At 35.9% G+C, this 19,189-nt stretch overlaps 2 protein-coding genes, 1 non-coding gene and 1 pseudogene across 3 annotated transcripts; 2 read left to right on the top strand and 2 right to left on the bottom strand.

Moving 5' to 3' along the window:
• Positions 1-169: 169 nt before the first annotated feature.
• On the bottom strand, positions 170-1,417 carry LOC111802056. Its single transcript, XM_023686311.1, has 2 exons — positions 531-1,417; positions 170-210 (listed from the first exon to the last, which is right to left on the bottom strand). The coding sequence occupies exons 1-2, from the start codon at positions 1,363-1,365 to the stop codon at positions 176-178; spliced, it is 870 nt and encodes a 289-aa protein (XP_023542079.1). The 5' UTR covers positions 1,366-1,417; the 3' UTR covers positions 170-175.
• Positions 1,418-2,054: 637 nt separating this feature from the next.
• LOC111782834 lies at positions 2,055-2,216 on the bottom strand. The gene has a single exon (XR_002813205.1). It is a non-coding gene; the product is annotated as a U1 spliceosomal RNA (small nuclear RNA).
• A 1,862-nt stretch (positions 2,217-4,078) lies between these two features.
• LOC111807197 lies at positions 4,079-10,026 on the top strand (annotated as a pseudogene).
• Positions 10,027-11,322: 1,296 nt separating this feature from the next.
• On the top strand, positions 11,323-17,578 carry LOC111797402 (O-fucosyltransferase 3). The gene is made up of 8 exons (XM_023680392.1): positions 11,323-12,185; positions 13,067-13,134; positions 13,252-13,340; positions 13,424-13,586; positions 14,961-15,250; positions 15,572-15,776; positions 16,752-16,909; positions 16,988-17,578. Exons 1-8 carry the CDS (start codon positions 11,921-11,923, stop codon positions 17,247-17,249), a joined length of 1,500 nt encoding a protein of 499 aa, XP_023536160.1. The 5' UTR covers positions 11,323-11,920; the 3' UTR covers positions 17,250-17,578.
• Positions 17,579-19,189: the final 1,611 nt, after the last annotated feature.

Raw genomic sequence — 19,189 nt, 5'->3', positions numbered from 1 at the left:
ACTACAATTATGAGAATAACTCGCATTATTAAGATGCAATTGATCAGCTAGAAATTTAAAACGAGAAAAGGAAGGATGACCTAGGCGTAAATGCCACAAATCAGATGACTGAGATACTTGATGAGCTGAAGATTTGATTGGAGATGAAGAAATATGATAGAGACCTCCAAATTGTTTACCCGAGCCAATCATCTTCCCCGTAGCCAAGTCCTGCATAACACAAGAATCAGGATAGAAGGTGACATAACATTTCAAGTTATTGGTAAGTTTGCTGATCGACATTAGGTTTAAATTGAATGAAGGCACACATAAAACGTTGTTTAATTGAAGGTTAGGGCTAAGAGAAATATTGCCAGTATGTGACACACGTGCTGTCTCTCCATTAGGCAAATTTATTGCAGACATGATGGCAGCCTTTGGTTCAGTCATAACAGAAGATTTTGATACTATATGATCCGTAGCTCCACTATCGAGAATCCATGAATTAGAACTCGCAGAGTTAATAGATAATGTAGATATGGGAAGCAAACCTGCAACATTGACGTGATTGTCGGAATTACCAGAAGGGTGATGATTGATTGCAGATAAGGCTTGTGCTATCTGTCGTAATTGCTCAGAAGAAAAATTTGGAATGGAATTAGGTGACTGTTCTTCTGTATTCAACTGTGAAACATCGGCCATATTTGCAGATGATCGATATCCACGGTTATTGTGTTGATTGTCTTGTCTTGTCCTTCCAGAATTATTTTTCTGTCGACACCGATCTTCTGTATGGCCCCTTCTATCACAAAAGTTACAGTGAAACTTAAGAATTCGACACTCATTGATTGTATGACCACTTTTATTGCAGTGTTCACACAATTTGTCCTTGGCGAATTTTGAATATATTGTTTTCTTTTGCACTGCTGATGCAATCGAGATTTTCTCAGTAGGTTCGGAAGTTACCTGACGCTGCATCTCTTCTTGTACAAGTAATGAATAGGCTTGCCTCACATTAGGTAATGGAGACATCATCAATATGTTAGATCTCACCGTTTTATAAGACTGATTGAGCCCCATGAGCAATTGCATCAACTTGTCTTCTTCGCGTTGATCAATATGTATTTGACGTTGATTACAGGTAAATGGTGTGCGGTACGCTTCCAGTTCATCCCAGAGTGCTTTGAGCTTGGTGAAATATGTTGACAGTGCCATGGTTCCTTGTGACATCGTTGCTATCGAGTTTTGTATTTGAAAAATTGCTGGAGCATTCTTTTGTGAGAATTGATCGTGAAGATCAACCCACACTTGATGAGCTGTCTTGGCGTGAATAATGCCTTTAGCGATATCTGCTTCAACGGAATGAGTTAACCAAGATATTATCATACTGTTGCACTGATTCCAGAGTTCGAATTCGGTTGAATTTGCATCTTGGGACGGTTCCTCAATTGTGCCATCAATGAAGCCAATTTTCTTCTTGGCAATAAGAGCATGCATAACTGATTTACTCCAGGATTGGTAATTTGCTCCATTTAATTTGATTGGAACAAGTGAATATCCTGGCTGATCAGAGTGATGAATATAGTACGGATGTGTTAAATCAACATCCGAAATTTTGAAGCTGGATTTGGCTGATTCCGCCATAAAGGAAATTTTGATATTTAAGAACACCAAGATCGGTGCTCTGATACCATGTTAAGAATGAGAAATAGAAATAGAATTGGGATCGAAAGTATGATCTTCATTCATGTTTAACACGTTTAAATAGGATACAAACTATCAACTAATACCTAAAAATAGAAAAAATATATATCTAACTAAATCTGGTAAATAAATAAAATATACGGTTAATCAAATCTATACTAACAACTCCCTAAATATGTGAGATATATTCTAACTAATTATCACCGCAAAATATCCTCTTAATAGTCCTAAAGAAAATTTAATGATCGTTTACTTAGGGTTCACATAATAGATTAATAATTTATCGTTTTATACTAGAAAAAAAATAATGGTCTTATGATTATAAACGTAAGAGGCATTTGAACTGTAGAAGAACTTGGACTGTACATTGGGAAGGGGCCGCGCGAACGCAGGCCCCCACTGCCACAAATTATGACGTAGGCTCTGCCACTTTGGGCAGACCTTAGGCGGGCACCCCTCCTAAGTGCAATGGAGGTCACCAACCTAGGCCATGAGTCTTCTTGATCACCCATTGACCCCGTCCAGGTAAGTATGTTGCAACGGTTGTAGTTCCTTGCTTCATATACTGCTTCCAACCTCTCCACCTCACACACTTTTTCGATGTGGGACGATCTTAGCGTAGCTTCCTTGTTGGACTATTCTGAGGCTGTGGAATCTAGCAGCATTTTCGGCCATTTTTATTATAATTCAGATTTTTTTTTTATATGATTTTCTTAATTGCATTAATTTACTGAATCGTTAAATTGAATTATGACCAAACTAAACCTATTAATTTTGAATATTTTCTTATCTTTTACCATTTATATTATAGGTACTTTACTCTAATTATCGTAATTATCATCCTTCGTATGATAATATAGGAACTATTTTATTTTAAATAATACTATTTACTCATTTAATTTAAATAAGAATTATTGTTTTTTTAGTACCCAAAATTTGAAGAGTTAAATTATGTTAATTTTGGCTAATTAAACCCTTGACTCAAAATAGTGAATTGTGTTTGCTTCTAAGATTACCAAATTAAACTCCCACTATACACTATAACTTATTTATTTGAAAACAATATATGATGAAAATATAGTTGTATTTTACTTTAAATATGTATTTGATGGTAGATTCATAAATTGGATTTCGTTTTAAATTGTTATTTAAAATGCGTTTAATAATATATTTCCAAATAATTAATTCAGTATTAAATTTGATATAAATTATTATTAAATAGTGTATAAACATGTTTATGCTAAAAGTTTTGTAACATCATATAATTCATACTACTTTACATATTTTATTTTAACAAAAAAAATCAATTGATTTGATGACACAAAATCTCATATTTATTAATATTTTTCTCTCTCGTGCTATTTTAATTGATATCATAAACATAATTCATATTGTATATGTGATGTCCCACATTAGTTGGGGAGAAGAACAAACCACCATTTATAAGAGTGTGGAAATCTTCCCCTAGCATACGCGTTTTAAAGTATTGAGAGGAAGCCTGAAAGGAAAGCCCAAATAGGACAATATCTGCTAGCGGTAGATCTGGGGCATTACAAATGGTATCAGAGCCACACATCGAATGATGTGCCAGCCTTCTCGCTGTTCTCCGAAGGGGGGTAGACACGAGGCAGTGTGCCAGTAAGGACATTGAGCCCTGAAGGGGGGTCGATTGTGATGTCCCACATTGGACGCTGGGCCCCAAAGGGGGGTGGATTTTGAGGCGGTCCCACATCGAATGGAGGGGGAAAGAGTGCCAGTGAGGACGCTGGACATTGAAGGGGGTGGAAACCTAACCTTCCTTGGTTGGGGAGGAGAACAAACCACCATTTATAAGGGTGTGGAAACCTTCCCCTATCATACGCATTTTAAAAGCCTTGAGGGGAAGCCCGAGAGGACTCCCAAAGCCCTAGCATACGCGTTTTAAAAGCCTTGAGGAGAAGCCCAAGAGTACGCCCAAAGAGAACAATATCTGCTAGCGGTGGATCTGGGCCGTTACACCATACTAAACATGTTCTTATCTATTAAATTTTATTATAACGATTTTATAAAAGTTTCCTTTGTCATAAATCATCTAAATTTTTATTGACATCTAAATTTTTATTTAAAATTGATAAAAATAAATAAATATGTTGTCCATCAAATTAAATTTTATGTCTAATAGAAAAGAAAAATTAATAATTTTAAAAGTTTAGAGATAAGGTAAACACAAAGTAAATAAAACACACTAATTAAAATATTAAATACTCAATGTATTTAATTTAATAAAAAATGTAAATTAGATAAATACAATTTACGAATAAGGCACGTGTGCAGTTAAATCTATTTCAGTTTGGAATTTTTAATTATTATGGGAAAATAAAAGAGAGGAAGGAAACGAAATAAAGCGGGTATCTCCAAATCACCAACGACAAATGAAAAGGTAAAATCATTCCCCTTCATCCTTTTGTTCAGATTCGAGTACAAGTTCTTCACATTTCTGGCGGTTCTTTCTTGACTCGACCCCACGAACTCGCATGATCTTAAATTACAGTTTAGCAATTTGAATTCCACAAAGCCAAAAATATCCAGAGTCACATTCAATCCAATTGAAGTGGAAGTTAAGAGTTTCTGTTTCTGTTTCTCTTCCCCTTTCGATCCGATCCAGAAGATCCGGAAAATTTGGTCATGAACTCTAAACCTTCTGGAACTTCCGCCGGTTTGCCGGTGCCGGGGAGCTCCGGAGGCAAGGGAAACTCGTCGTCGTCGTCGTCGTCGTCATCGGCATCGGGTACGAGCAAGGAGAAGCAAAAGGAGAAAGCGAGAGTGAGTAGAACGTCACAGATACTATGGCACGCTCACCAAAATGATTCTGCTGCTGTTCGCAAGCTCCTGGAGGAGGATCACTCCCTTGTCCATGCCAGAGATTATGACAACCGCACTCCTCTCCATGTTGCATCGCTTCATGGCTGGATCGTCGTTGCCAAGTGTTTGATTGAACACGGTGCTGATGTTAATGCCCAAGATCGCTGGAAGAACACAGTAAGTTTTATCTGCCTGTTCTATACGGAAATGATTCTTTATAGGAGCTATTTTCTGTGTTTATATGGTGGCTCGATTACGATTATACGTTTCATTTTCCATTCGCTCGTTCTATATTAGATTTCGATTCGTGTTTCTCGGTAATTATAGCGTCACGTTTGAGTTTCAAGTCAATACGGTAATTCAGCACGTGTCCTGTGTTTTTTAGCCTAGGCTAGTGGGCAATCCGCGGTCATCAGCTTAAATCTTATGCGGACAAAAGAACTCGGAAAAGAATTCCAATTCACGTTAAAAAAGACCTGTCTCTTCTGTATGTGTGTGGGCACGAGACTAAATTTATTAATCGAAAACAAGTGTATGACTGCAGCTCAAGGGCTTTATGATCGTACTACTCCTAGAATGACTTTCCATATCCGGTTAATCTGAGCTACTTGCACTGCTTGCGATTTAAATCTGGTCAACTCTGAAGGATTGATTTTATTTTGCAATTGGTCCATTGCCGCAAGGTTGCTCTTTCTCTTTCAGTGGAGTTAAGCTGCTCTCTGTACATTTTGCTACTTATAAAAATGTAGTTTTCCTGACTCTATTGGTAAGAAAAATCATGCGTTCAAAATAAGCTCGATCTCATATTTACTAGTTATGTGTACTCTATTCCTCCATTTTTTTCGTTGTTTTGTGTGAATGTTAGAGTACCGAGTGCAACATGTGTGTAAATCACTTAGCACCATTATCCTATTCGATGTAGTCTAGCATTTTTTTCAATGTCCAAGCTTTTTTTGTGGAATTTACAAGGATCTTGTATCGTTTATGACAGCCGCTAGCTGATGCAGAAGGAGCTAAAAAGTATGACATAATTGAGTTATTAAAATCGTATGGTGGCCTTTCCTATGTAAGTGAAGAGCTTTCCTTTTGATTCTTTGTATTTGTGTGTCTATGCATGTGCCGATTAGCCGTGGTAGTATAATTGTCTCTTTATACATTAATTATTCTTCGCAAGCAAACATCTCTTCCTTACTTCCTATATTTTCTTGATTACTGTGAAAATCAGATGCTTTATTTACATTCATACTATGTTCAGTTATATCTCATAGTTCCTCGCATTTTCTACGAGTCTTCCGTGTTATTGCTGTCCTTTTATTTCATTTCTATGTTTTATCTTATATCATCATCTTAATGTGCATGTTATTGAACTGGCTGCATTGAAAGATTAAGATATTTCATCTCCGTGAATGTTCTTTTGTCTTCTTGATGGGAAACAAGAGAACTGAATATTCTTCATATCAGGATTTTGTTTCTTAATAACTTCTGTCTGAGCATGAAAATATATGTTGCAGGGTCAAAATGGAAGCCATTTTGAACCGAAGCCTGTTCTTCCTCCTCTGCCAAATAAATGTGATTGGGAAGTTGATCCTTCTGAACTGGATTTTTCAAACTCAGCTATTATTGGCAAGGTACAAATTATCCTTCTTGAAATTGCCTGCAAGTACGATTTTGCTATAAATCGTTTCATATGATGATTGAACTCGGAAGTTGCTTGCAGTTCCTGTACTGGAGTCCATTGGTTTACCAATTTATAATCAAAATCTATTCTGCTAGTTACGGCGTCAAGAAATGCAAGTACAGGTCTGAAGTGTGTTAATTGATTGAAATACTTGATTAGTTTTAGCCAATACAAACCGAGAGCCTTTTAGTCAATGAGTGCTGAAATAATTTAATGTTAAGCTTTTTGTTTTGTGGTTTGAATGCTTTGTTAGTATGATTATCAATTCATTTAAGAGAGTAGTTTTCACTTATAATTCCTGTCTTCTGCAGGGGTCCTTCGGGGAAATTTTGAAGGCCTATTGGCGTGGAACCCCTGTAGCTGTAAAGCGTATTCTTCCATCACTTTCAGATGATAGACTCGTGATGTAAGATCCACTATCTTTCTAGTTCCATCTGATAAAGACCTTGTCTGGTTGCGATTGGATGTCCCATTCTTTTTCTAATTGATAAAAAACACGTTGAAGGAAATAAAATAAGAAATTAACGATCATTTATAAAAGTGATTGACTTCTAAAACCATGCATGTATTCCTAAGGTACAACAGAACAGTGAACTTTACGGAAAATTTTCTCTTATATATATTTTTTTCATGTTGCCTTTCCTTGAACCGGCAGCCTGACATCTGATTCCAGCAGTCCCAGTATTCACCAGAACCCCTCAAAACTCTCTCTTTTTTTTTTTTTTTACTAAAATTTACTTTCTAAAGCCTCCTACCACTTTCCTCCATTAGTTTTTCTGTAAATCTTTTTTCTTTAATAATTACAATAACCATCTAAATTTTTACTAAATTAATGGGAGTGGAGTTAATTGTGTTGGTTTTTCTCATTCAGTCAGGACTTTCGACATGAGGTTAATCTGTTGGTGAAGCTACGCCACCCTAACATTGTCCAATTTCTTGGAGCTGTCACTGAGAAGAAACCACTTATGTTAATCACTGAATATTTAAGAGGGGTAAATGACAGAGTTTCTTTTTATTCCGATACTGAAAATTTTTAGGTTTTGTTATTTTTAAGTTGTAATTACTCATGCTGGGTGACATTGGTTTCTTAGGGCGATCTTCACCAGTACCTCAAGGACAAAGGTTCCCTCAGTCCTGCTACGGCCATAAATTTTGCACAGGACATCGCCAGGTAAAAAAAATTGATTCCTTAAAGCTTTTATAGAAAAGAATTAAGATGCCCCGGAAAATTTTTGGTAATAAAAGAGAAATTTTGAACATTTTAGTAGTTTTGCAATGGACATTACCAGATAAATGAATTTTGCGCAAATTTGGCTCCTCACTGCCAATAGAAAAATGGAAGATTATTCTCCCTATGTAATTCCGTTATTTCCTTTTAGACCTTGCGTTTTCATTTGTGGTAGAATTCATCGTACCTTTCTTAAAAACGTTCATGCATGATTATTTTAATGTGAAGGAACATGAATCCTTGAATATTTTGCCCAAGAATAAATAAGTTTCTTCGATGATTATTGGAAATAAAAGAACAAATCCAAAGATTAATTTATTTTCCTTTTACTTGGATTCTGCGTTGCCAGAACTGATCTTCTTACGTTACTTTGCATAAGTTGAGATCTAAGCCTCAGTAGCAGGTTTCTCTAAATGCTTGCAAGTTGCAAATACATAGGGTGCTTAATTTTCAGCTGCCTGATTATGGTTTCTTTTTTTTTATTTTTTTTTTATTTTTTTTATTTTTTTATGCATAATGAGGGGGGCATTTTACTCGACAAATTGTCATGTTGGATTGCTTTGAATCTCTTGTATAATGTATCAGCCTAGTAAAAAAACCTGATGAAATAAATAGAAAGCAATTCCCTGCACTATTGCTTTATCTGGAAAAAGATGCTGCTTCTATGATGCTATAAGATCTTTTAGTGACTTTCTTTCAATTTGTTCATTTTATCGAAAGAATATCTGCACAGTCTATTCGCTAAACTTTCACAAATTTCCGGGCCGTGTACCATTTATTTGCGAACAAGCTCATTTGGTTGTTTGAGACATTTACTGATTTCGATGTTGGGTCTCTTTTTCTTCTTGATTAGAGTAGGCTATATATCATAGTATCTAAAATCTCATTGTACTAAAATTCTAGAAATTCATGGTCATGACAAAGTAATTCATCTAATGTTTAACCAAGTCGAATATTTGCTCCTTTGGACTTTACTAGTCGTGCTAATTAGTTTGATAACAATTCCTATTCTAGGGGAATGACTTATCTCCACAACGAGCCAAATGTTATAATTCACCGTGACCTAAAACCAAGGTGAGTTCCAAACTTCTATCAGCATGCAATCTCTCCCACTCCTTTTTTTTTTTTTTTTTTTTTTTTTTTTTTTTTTTTTNAGACTTGAGAAACCATATCACCAGTTTCTGCTGTCATTTTGTATTCAGTGTAGATTTGGATTTGGTTTGCTGTCATCTTCTTTTATTATTGGAAGAGTATTTTGAAATTTCAGGAACGTTCTTTTAGTCAGCTCTGGTGTGGAGCATCTAAAAGTTGGCGACTTTGGTCTAAGCAAGCTCATCAAGGTTCAGAATTCACATGATGTTTACAAAATGACAGGCGAGACCGGGAGCTGTAAGTAGTGCCTATCATACCGTTATTTTCAGTTTTATATAACTCTCTACTACACAAATCTTCTTTATCGTGTTGTGCATGTGGCGAAAAGACCGGTATATGGCTCCTGAAGTTTTTAAGCACAGAAAATATGATAAGAAAGTGGACGTGTTTTCTTTTGCGATGATATTATACGAGGTATTTTTTGCGTTCGCAGGAATATTAGTAAATTTTTATTGCAAGATATACATTTGACTCGCAACATTCCAACTGGTGCAGATGCTGGAGGGAGACCCTCCACTGGCAAATTATGAGCCGTATGAAGCTGCCAAATACGTGGCTGAAGGTCATAGACCGGTGTTCCGTGCGAAAGGATACCTTTCTGTTCTAAGAGAGTAAGTGGATCATTCCTGTTTCTCTTTCAACCTAATCGTTAAGTTATTTTTCTCATGTGAATATCTCCCACTCGAACTTAGATTCCTCAATGTTACTCCCAACATTGAGATTGCTTCTTCTCATGAAAAAAAAAAGAAGAAAAGAAACAATTTCATTTTAGATCAATTTATGGAGATAGCTTGTCATTTATTATACGAGCCTCTTCTGGCTTCATTCTTTCCAGGTTAACTGTAGAATGTTGGGCAGCTGATATGAACAAGAGACCTTCTTTCTTGGAAATTCTCAAAAGACTTGAAAAGATCAAGGAAAGATATACCTACTGATCATCACTGGAATTTGTTTAATGCATAGCATTGAAAGTGATGGTATGATTTCATGTGTGAATGCAGTACGGTATGTAGTTCCTAACATTCAGCTTTCTTTATACGCCCCTGAAGTTGCTAGTTTCTCTTGACTAGCAAAGGCTGTGAAAAAAGATTTTACGGCTTCTTTCACCCTCTACTCTACTCAAATGGTGATTTTGATTGAAATATCTCATTTTTCTTCACCTGCCCACTCTAGTATTGTCATCCCCAATCCCAGTCCCATTTTCCGTGGAGGAATCTCCACCAGAATGTGGCCTTCTTCAATGTCTCCCATAGCATTTAATCATTTCTTTTCATCTTTCAATTGTAATTTAGATTTGGTGACGAGGAAAACTCAAGCATTCTATGTACTTCTACTTCCATGGCTTCTCTGAATCTGTCTTTTCGTGTAAAGAATGGATTTAGTTTTTGTTGCAAGAGGATGCATGTTGTAGACTAGATGATTATGGGATTTTTCTGTTTCTGCATGCTTCAGACTTGAGCTTTTCCTTGCAACTTCATTTCTCCAATATGCACTCGAGTTCTTTGATTCTTCCTCGAAGTGTTTGATTCTCTATCGAAGCGCGATTTCCACAGGCGAATCTGACACTTGGAATCTGACTCACCCAATTTTACTTGAAAAATAATACTAAATTAATAAAAATACCAACTTCAATGTTATTAACCTTAAAGAATGCCTCATCATTCATTAGTATTCATTAGTTAATGAAAATTATTAGTAATTTATTTTAAAAATATTCTTAAATTTTTTTAAAAATTATTAATACTTTTCACACTAAAAAAAATACATCATTTAGGTATAAGATATCCATAAAATTTTAAAAATAAAAAATATGTTTAATATTTCTAAGATTTTAATAGGTCATTAATATATAGATGAAAAAGTAAAACTTTTGAATATTTAAGAATATTTTTAAAATACTATTAAAAGTATTTTTGAAACTTCTTTATAAATCATACATCGAAATAAATTGAATTTATAAACAAATTATTAATGATGCAAACATTTATTATGTTTTTTCATATTATTACAAGAGGATTTGATATTTTCTCCATTTGACCTTTAATTTTGTAAGGTGATTTTCATTGACTTTTCAAAAATTTTAAATTCCAAATTTGATAATGATTTGCTAGACAACAAATTAAATTAAAAGGTTATGAACATTTTCTAAAAATAAAAAACCAAATACCCACCAAACTTCAAAGTTAAAAGAAGCTAAAGTTAAGAAACTAAATTTGTAGTGATTTTTTTTTTTCTTTGATATAAATTTTTTAACTTTAAAGATTATAAGTGATATCTCGACCAAGTAAACTATACTTTTTTTTTTTATCTAAAATAATTTTGAAGATCGTTCTTATTATATTTGTCACACTATTTACTACCCGGTAAAGCTCTGTTCTCCCAAAATAGTTACAACCTATGCCACAATAATCTTCCTTTTTTTAAAAAAGAACAAATTTATTTTTTCTATATTAGTTTTGAACATTTAACTAATTCCGCAGTAGAAAGGCAGCATATGCACCACTTTCCTCTTAGAGAAATCTAGAAAGATTTTAACAGCATTTAATAATTTCCAATTCCATCGAAAAAAAAATTTGCAAATTTTTTCTTTTAAGGTGAATTTCGATTTCATGATCATTTTTTCCCTTTTTTGTTGGATAATGTTGTTGAGACATTTAGAAGTGGAATCAGTTGCTGTAAAAACTGGATCTTACGTTCGTCCATTTCTCAACAAAAATTAATAACCTAAAAAATGCAATTGACCGCAAATGTCTGGAAATTGCATCAAATTAATATAAACACATCAATTTTGTAGACTTTCTTTCCGTTTGCTTCTACACCCAAACACACTAATCACTATTTTCCAAGTCCCACGCAAATTTCAGCGTTCCTTTTCTTCCTTGTTTGAGTTTCGGAGTTGGAAATATATAGGAAACGGTAGAAATTTGCGGGAAAGTTTAATGAGAAGGCATTTATTTTGTTGTTCCAGTTTAATTTTCTTCATTTTTAGCTCGTGAATCGCCACCTCCATTCTGCACCCCTCTTCATTTCTGATGTTTTTCCGTTTCTTCTTCAATCCAAACAGCCCATTAGCTAAAATTCTGATTGATTGCCCGATTCAGCCTTTTGGGATTTCCATCTACTGAGATTCAATTCCCCGAGCTGAACCGATTTGCATGATTGCGACAATTTAGTTTACTGTAAGTTGTTTGTGTTCTTGGGTGTGGAGCGGGCTTCAATCCCCGAACGGCGATGCAAATCTGGAAATCGTAAGCCTCGGAATGGATATTTTGAATGTGGGAATTGATTGGATAGGGGAGCAGCTTGAATGAGGCAGCAATGTGGTGTTTAGCGGAGCAATGGAAGTTAGATCTGAGGGTGTACAAGTTAGGTCCGATAAACTCCCAGTTCCTGTAGTTCCGAGGACCCGTTTGCAGGTTTGGTTTGTTCGCGTCTGCTCCAGCATTTTGCTCTGGACATTTTTTGTTCAGCTCGTTGCATTTGGGAAGTTATGGCATCCACTTTTTATATCCAATATCACCAATCGGATTTCGCAAGTTACTGGGATTCCGCTCTCGCTACACGTCGGAGAGTCCATTCAATCGGCGCCGCTTCTTCCAGCAAGTGAGTTCCTTAATCTATTCCGTCTTTCTTTCATCGGAGTCTGTTGGAGTTTAGGTGTGTTTGATTAGCGCAATGATATGCATAAATACGTTTGTTCTTGTTGCTGTGTGCGGAGTTCTTAATTTCTGAGCATTGCGTAAGGGCATGTCTTAAGGTATCAATGTGACCACCACCGTTCTCATTGGATTGTCTTGGTTTGAAAGCAACGCATACAAGAGTAGCCATTATTGAGTTTAGTTTAGTTTGTTTTCATTTTTTCAATGAAAAGTTTCGTCTATGGATTTAGTTTATTACAGTATAGAGTCACTGCACCGTCCAGCTGGTGGATTTGTTTAGCTTAAGAGCATGGACGGTCGAGTTCACCAACATCTCTTAATTGGTTCTTTTTGCTTGAGATTAGAAGTATCTATGAATTGTGGAAACCACCAATGTTATTCTATATATTACAAAGTTACACCTGATGTCGAAATGTGTTGTGAGATCCCACATCGGTTGGAGAGGGGAACGGAGCATTCATTGTAAGGGTGTGGAAACCTCTCCCTTGTAAACGAGTTTTAAAATCGTGAGACTGACGGTTATATAGAACGAGCCGCAGCGGACAATATCTACTAGCGGTGTGCTTAGGTTGTTACATGCGTTATCTGATCAATCAAGCTTATTGGATAAAAAGCAATGATATTATTTCCCTTTTTAATTTGTGGAATCAATTTTCCTTTGCGCTCTTCCTACAAATAAGCTATGGAACTTCAGTGGCATCACTGTTGAGCTTCTTGGATAATTCATCCATTCCAGTCTGGCTACCATATCATTCAATCTCTAAATGTATCTTTTCCGCAAACTGCTTTGGGGAGAATTTGACTTAAAGACCTCAATTTGTGCAGGGAACTATTCAAGTAATGGTTATCTTCGAGTGTCCTGCAATGGGGGCTTAAATCAGATGCGTGCTGCGGTGTGCACTTTTTGACTTGCTTCTTCCCCCCACGTCTTCCTAATTTATGCCTATGTTATTGTTTGTACTTTTCCTTCAAAGGATGATATATTGGACTCATCTAATTAAGCATTTCAGATCTGTGATATGGTGACTGTTGCTCGCCTTTTGAACTTGACGTTGGTTGTTCCAGAACTTGATAAAACATCTTTTTGGGCGGATCCGAGGTATGTTCCTTTTCTTGCTATCTGTGATTTGGTTACTTTCTCTAACAAAAATTCCAGTATGTTAACACTGAGCTCTCGTGCAGTAATTTTGATGACATATTTAATGTGAAGCATTTTATTGATTCGCTGAGAGACGAAGTCCGCATTGTCAGAAGACTACCCAAAAAGTTCAATAGGAAGTATGGCTTTATACCATTTGCCATGCCTCCAGTTAGCTGGTCAAATGAAAAATATTATTTAGAACAGGTTCGTATTATTTTTTCTCACTTGTACACTAGTTTTTTCATATTGCTTATCTTTTATATACATATATACAACCAAGATCAGATGGTAGTGCATGAGAATGTCCATGATCTAATTGCAGAAATGATAGGCTATCATCATCACGCCTAGTTTTTCATATTTCTCATTAGATGCAAATTTAGGTTCCTTGGATGGTCAAACGATGCTTCTGGGATATTACCAAATTGTATGTAGATACCAATCAAGTGCAGCTTTGAGATTATTATCTTGTTGAGGTAATGCTTGGTCTAAATTGAGTCTTTCCTGAATCGGTGATCTCACTGGTACTCTACGTCAATTTTTTGTTGCCTTTACTCAAACCTAACGAGGCCGCCTGCCCCCCAAACTGGATTTTGAACCAATTTCTGCTCACGCTCAGAGAGATTATACAGCCTAGAATATGTATCTGTTAGAGGATTGTTATTCACCAAACATCCTCCAAAATCTGCTGGAAGTATCATCACCAGATTTTGGTGCTGTAAGAAGACGTCCCAATTACCAGATTCTTACTCTTAGTAATTGAATGATGTCTAAGGGCAAAGGGGGGAGGTACTGTTAGGGCAACGCTTAATAGACCACTCCATATCAGTTGTTCCAGGCTGCTAGAGATGATATATTGCAAGCCTACCCTAGGGCTGTATAATCTTTTTACTGAATCACATGAATCGTGAAATTTTAAGGAATATTTTGAGTCCATGCAATGCAATTGCATCAAGACGTCTACATCATAATGAGAATTGATAATATCTTAGACATGTTCCTGAATTTAGCATTTTCTGCAAACTGGATTGCATCTTAACGCATGCTCTATCGTGTCAGAGAAAATGATGGATCTAAAAAAGTTCGGTTTATTTCGCTCTATAAAAAGATTAGAAGTAATTATCTGTATTAGAACAAGAGCCAAAGAAGTTATTGTATATATTGGTCTTGTTCTTTTAGACTGGAGTTCTTTATGCAGTTAGTGTCAGACTCCTGTTTTCTTATGCCCTCGCATTTTTTTCATTTTTTCTATGAAAGTTTAGTTTCTTACCCTAAAAGAAAAAAAATCCGTGAAGGGTTCTTCTTTCAGTATCTGGGGAGAGTGGAGTTGTTTGGACAAGTGGGTGAAAAAGGGGAGCGAAGATGATTCTTTTAGCTCTATCCTTGTTGGTTGCAGTTACTCACATCTTAGATAAGTCATTATCGTTGTGCGTGTTGTTGTATTTCCATAGCAGTTCAAAAGTTGGATCGCGAGATACAGAAATTTCGAAAATATTTATGCTCAACTATAGAAATATCTTCTTGTGCTCTAATCTATTTCGATGCTCTTAATCTAATGCCTTAAAATCCATTGTGCAGATTCTTCCTCTCTTTAAGAAGCATACAGTGTTACATTTTAATAAAACAGATGCACGCTTGGCAAACAATGGAATCCCAGTTTACTTACAGAAACTCAGATGTCGAGTCAATTTTCAGGCACTGAAATTCTCCCCTCAGATTGAAACATTGGGTTATAAGTTAATTCGTCTACTTCAAGAAAAGGGACCCATTGTGGTCTTGCATCTGAGATACGAGATGGATATGCTGGCCTTTTCAGGTTGTACACATGGCTGTACGACGAAAGAAGCCGATGAGCTCAAACAAATGAGGTTCGTAAATGTGAAAATTAAACTTCTGAGGATCCAATCACTGAAATCTTTTCCTTATTACTGTTCACAATCCGTCTATAATAACCCACTACAAATTTCTGGTGTATATTTCTATGAAATATGAATACCATGTTGGTGGTTTCAGTTGCAAGAGCAAATTTTTTAACCTATCTCAAATTTGGTGTTTATATTTTCTCCCTCTAAATATTCTGGTTTATATATACCTTCTACTATCTCCGCAATCGTTGTGGTTTATACCAAACTGATCATCTGGAGATTCTGCTCAGGTGAAATACTAATCTATTGTTGAACATTATTCAGATATGCATTCCCTTGGTGGAGGGAGAAAGAGATATTATCTGAAGAGAGGAGATCACAGGGTCTGTGTCCTCTGACTCCAGAGGAAGCGGCACTGACACTACAGGCCTTGGGTTTTAACAAGGAGACACAGTTATATATTGCTGCCGGGGAGATTTATGGTAGTGAACGGAGGCTTGCAACTCTCAGGGAAGCCTTCCCAATGACTGTGAGTACTATCTCAATATCTTGTGCTCAAATTATCACGTTTTGATGTGACTTTATCTGAAATATGTCTGTGAAGGCCATTGGCTGGAATTCAGACGACCTTTGATGTCATCTGCATGAATTTACACCTTCTGGTGCACTCCTTTGGAAAATATCTGTGAAGAGAATTGGTTGAAACTTAGCACGCCTTTCTGGGAAATCCTTGCACTTTTTTTCACATCAAGCTAGTTTTTTCATCTCCACAAAAAAACAAGTTAAATTGTAGAGTTGGTTTCCATGTACCCAAACTTTGAAAAGTTGCACTTAAACTCTTGAAGTTTGTCTCGGTTTATGTGTAGTTTGTGTGAACCTATCTAAACCCATTGGAAGTAAATTTTGGGGTTAGAGTTGGGAAAAATATCATGAATTGGGATGTGGGGTTGAAATAAGGAAGATGACAACAAATATGGTTCACCTATGCTATGTGTCTTTGTTTTATCCTTGTGTGTTTAGATTTGTTCACGAGCAAAGACAACTTTTCTATGTATGAATTTAATGGCAAAAAGCCTGCAAGAGTTGTTTTGTAACAAATGTTAAGGGTTGAAATGAAAGTTTTCAAAGTTTAGGGGTCGTGAGATTCCACGTCGATTGAAGAGCTGAACGAAGCATTCTTTATAAGGGTATGGAAACTTGTCCGTAACGGATATGTTTTACAAACCTTGAGGGGAAGTCCGGAAGGGAAAGTCGAAAGAGGACAATATCTGGTGGGCTTGAGCTGTTACCCAGGGTATAATTGAAACCAACTCCGTAGTTCAAGGGTATTTTTGATGATTTAACCAAAAAAAAAAAAAAAAAGAAGCATTCTAGGAAACCCTTCGCAGAAAAAAGTGAAGCTATCCTATCAATGGACACTGTAGTAGCGAAGAAACGGTCTTTAAGGTTTACACTACAGCGAACGTCAAATTCTTCTTAAATGCATTACCCTATTGTATTGCAGGTGAAAAAGGAAGCATTGCTATCCCCAGAAGAACTGAAGTTATTTCGGAATCATTCATCGCAAATGGCAGCTTTAGATTTCATGGTTTCTGTAGCCAGTAACACTTTCATTCCTACCTATGACGGTAACATGGCAAGACTTGTTGAAGGTCACCGGAGGTATGCTACATTCTCTCCTTTGTGAATGTAGGATGCCCAATTTCTATCACAGGCTGAGTTAATTTATACTGCTCACAGATACCTGGGGTTTAAGAGAACAATAACACTGGATAGGAAAAAGCTAGTAGAACTAGTGGATATGCATCAGAATGGTACTCTTTCTTGGGATGACTTTGCAGCTGCTGTAAGATTGGCACATGAGAAAAGGCAAGGTCAGCCACTGCAACGGAGAGCCATTCCAGACAAGCCAAAGGAAGAAGATTATTTTTATGCCAATCCACATGAATGCTTCTGTGAGGGAATGAACTGCCATCATAGCAACTCAAGTGAACTACTTTAACTGCCACTGACCAAACCCAGAACCCCAACTTTGTTCATGGCGTTCCAGGGGGGAGATCTTCTCGCTTTCATTGCACGGTGCCCAGTCATGTCAATACTCAAAGCCTGAGAGGTCTGTTTATACAAAGCAATAGAAATAAGATCCTTTAGAATTCTCCCTTGAACATCCATGCATTTGTTTATATAGTTTTATGTAACTCTTTTCCAATCCTGCCATAAAATTTTATCATTTGTATCAGATGTGTGAGATGTCAACAATTTTTGCATATGCTTATTACAGCTTGTTCTTGCTTCTACACTAACTCAGTAAACAAGCATGGCTTCTTTTCACTTAATACTGAAACCTATCTGTTATTAGCAGCCCAAGTTTGTTTGTGATCGAGTTATGGGTCTCTCATAAGTGGAGGTAGACGGTATTTGTGTGTGGGAATAAGTAGAATTCTTCTTTCAACCTATTTTGAATAATTATAAGGCTCAAATAGAGAGAATCTTAATATCTATGAGTTAAAAGTACTATTTATACAAGCTTCTACATCAATGGAACCATGACTCAAACCGTGAAAATGAAGGTGGAGGACTCCTCCTTACAATACAAAAATTGAAAATAAAATTGCATAAAGCTTGGAACATTCGGAGGCCACTGCTAGTAGATATTGTCCACTATGGCTCGTTACGTAGTGTCCTCAGCCTCACGGTTGTAAAACGCGTTTGCTAGAGAGAGGTTTCCATACACTAATAAGAATGATTTGTTTCCCGGATCTCACAATCCCTCCCATTGGGAGCTAGTGTCCTTGTTAGCACATTACCCAATATCTGACTCTAATATCATTTGTAAGAATTCAAGCTCACAACGAGCAAATATTGTCCGCTTTGGCCTGTTACAGTATCATCGTCAACCTCATGATTTTAAAACGCGTCTACTATGGAGAAGATCTATCCCTACTCCGACCTGTACTAGTATTCCTTATAAGGGTGTGGAGAGGGGAACAAAGTACTCCTTTTAACGGTGTGAAAACCTCTCCCTTAACAGACACGTTTTAAAACCGTGAAGCGGACGACGATACGTAATGGGTCGAAATAGACAATATTTAGTAGCGGTAAACATCCAATTCTACTCATGTTGGATAAAAGTTGGGTGAGTTTGAGTTCATTATTTTATACTTCTTCTCCATAGAAGTAGTAACGGTCTAATTATGTCGTTAGACTACTAAAAGTTGAACGAGGAGAAAATGTTACAGTATTTTTTTGACCTTTTCCTTCCCAGAATCAGGTAAATATAATAACATTATATGGTAACAAAATTCAAAATTTACTGTACCTTCTTCATATCTGTCATGTTCCAGAAATTTCTACTCTTCCCTGGCAAGAATGAGCCCACAATTTTGTGAGCGCCATGTAAAAAGGGCAGCACCCAACCATCTTTTTCAGGTCAACACTTATGGCTCAAAACCTGAGGCCTTTGGAAAATTCTGAAAGGGTAACGTAATACTCCACTTTCCTCTAATCCATATTTAATGCTTAAAATATCTTATTAAAAGCTAAAAGATATAATTTTTATTTAAATATCTACTCTTTCATCATTTATTTATTTATAACATATATTCTCGATCGAAAAGGTAATTTTTTTTTTCTTCCAAGAGTTAGGTCAGCTATTTCTAAACCAACAATATTTACCTTTTAAGACAAAATGACTTTAGGTAAACATTTTAGACTTCTTAATTAGTTTTCCAATTAAAAATTTATACAAATACCCAAAAAGAAAAACCATTTTGTAACTTAGAAAACTATTTAATGAGTGTTATAGGTTAAATAAGAAAAAATATTTAATAAATCCTTAAATTTATATTTTAAAAAATTAATAGGTTTTCGGGTTTTTTTTTTTTTCTTTTTGATATTTTTAAAATTTTATGAGTAGATATAAAAAAAAAAAAAAAAAAAAAA

Source organism: Cucurbita pepo, chromosome LG01 (assembly GCF_002806865.2).
Source record: "Cucurbita pepo subsp. pepo cultivar mu-cu-16 chromosome LG01, ASM280686v2, whole genome shotgun sequence".
NCBI classification, from domain to species: domain Eukaryota; kingdom Viridiplantae; phylum Streptophyta; class Magnoliopsida; order Cucurbitales; family Cucurbitaceae; genus Cucurbita; species Cucurbita pepo.
The sequence above is the reverse complement of the archived record's forward strand: the minus strand, read 5'-3'. Positions and strand labels throughout refer to the sequence as shown.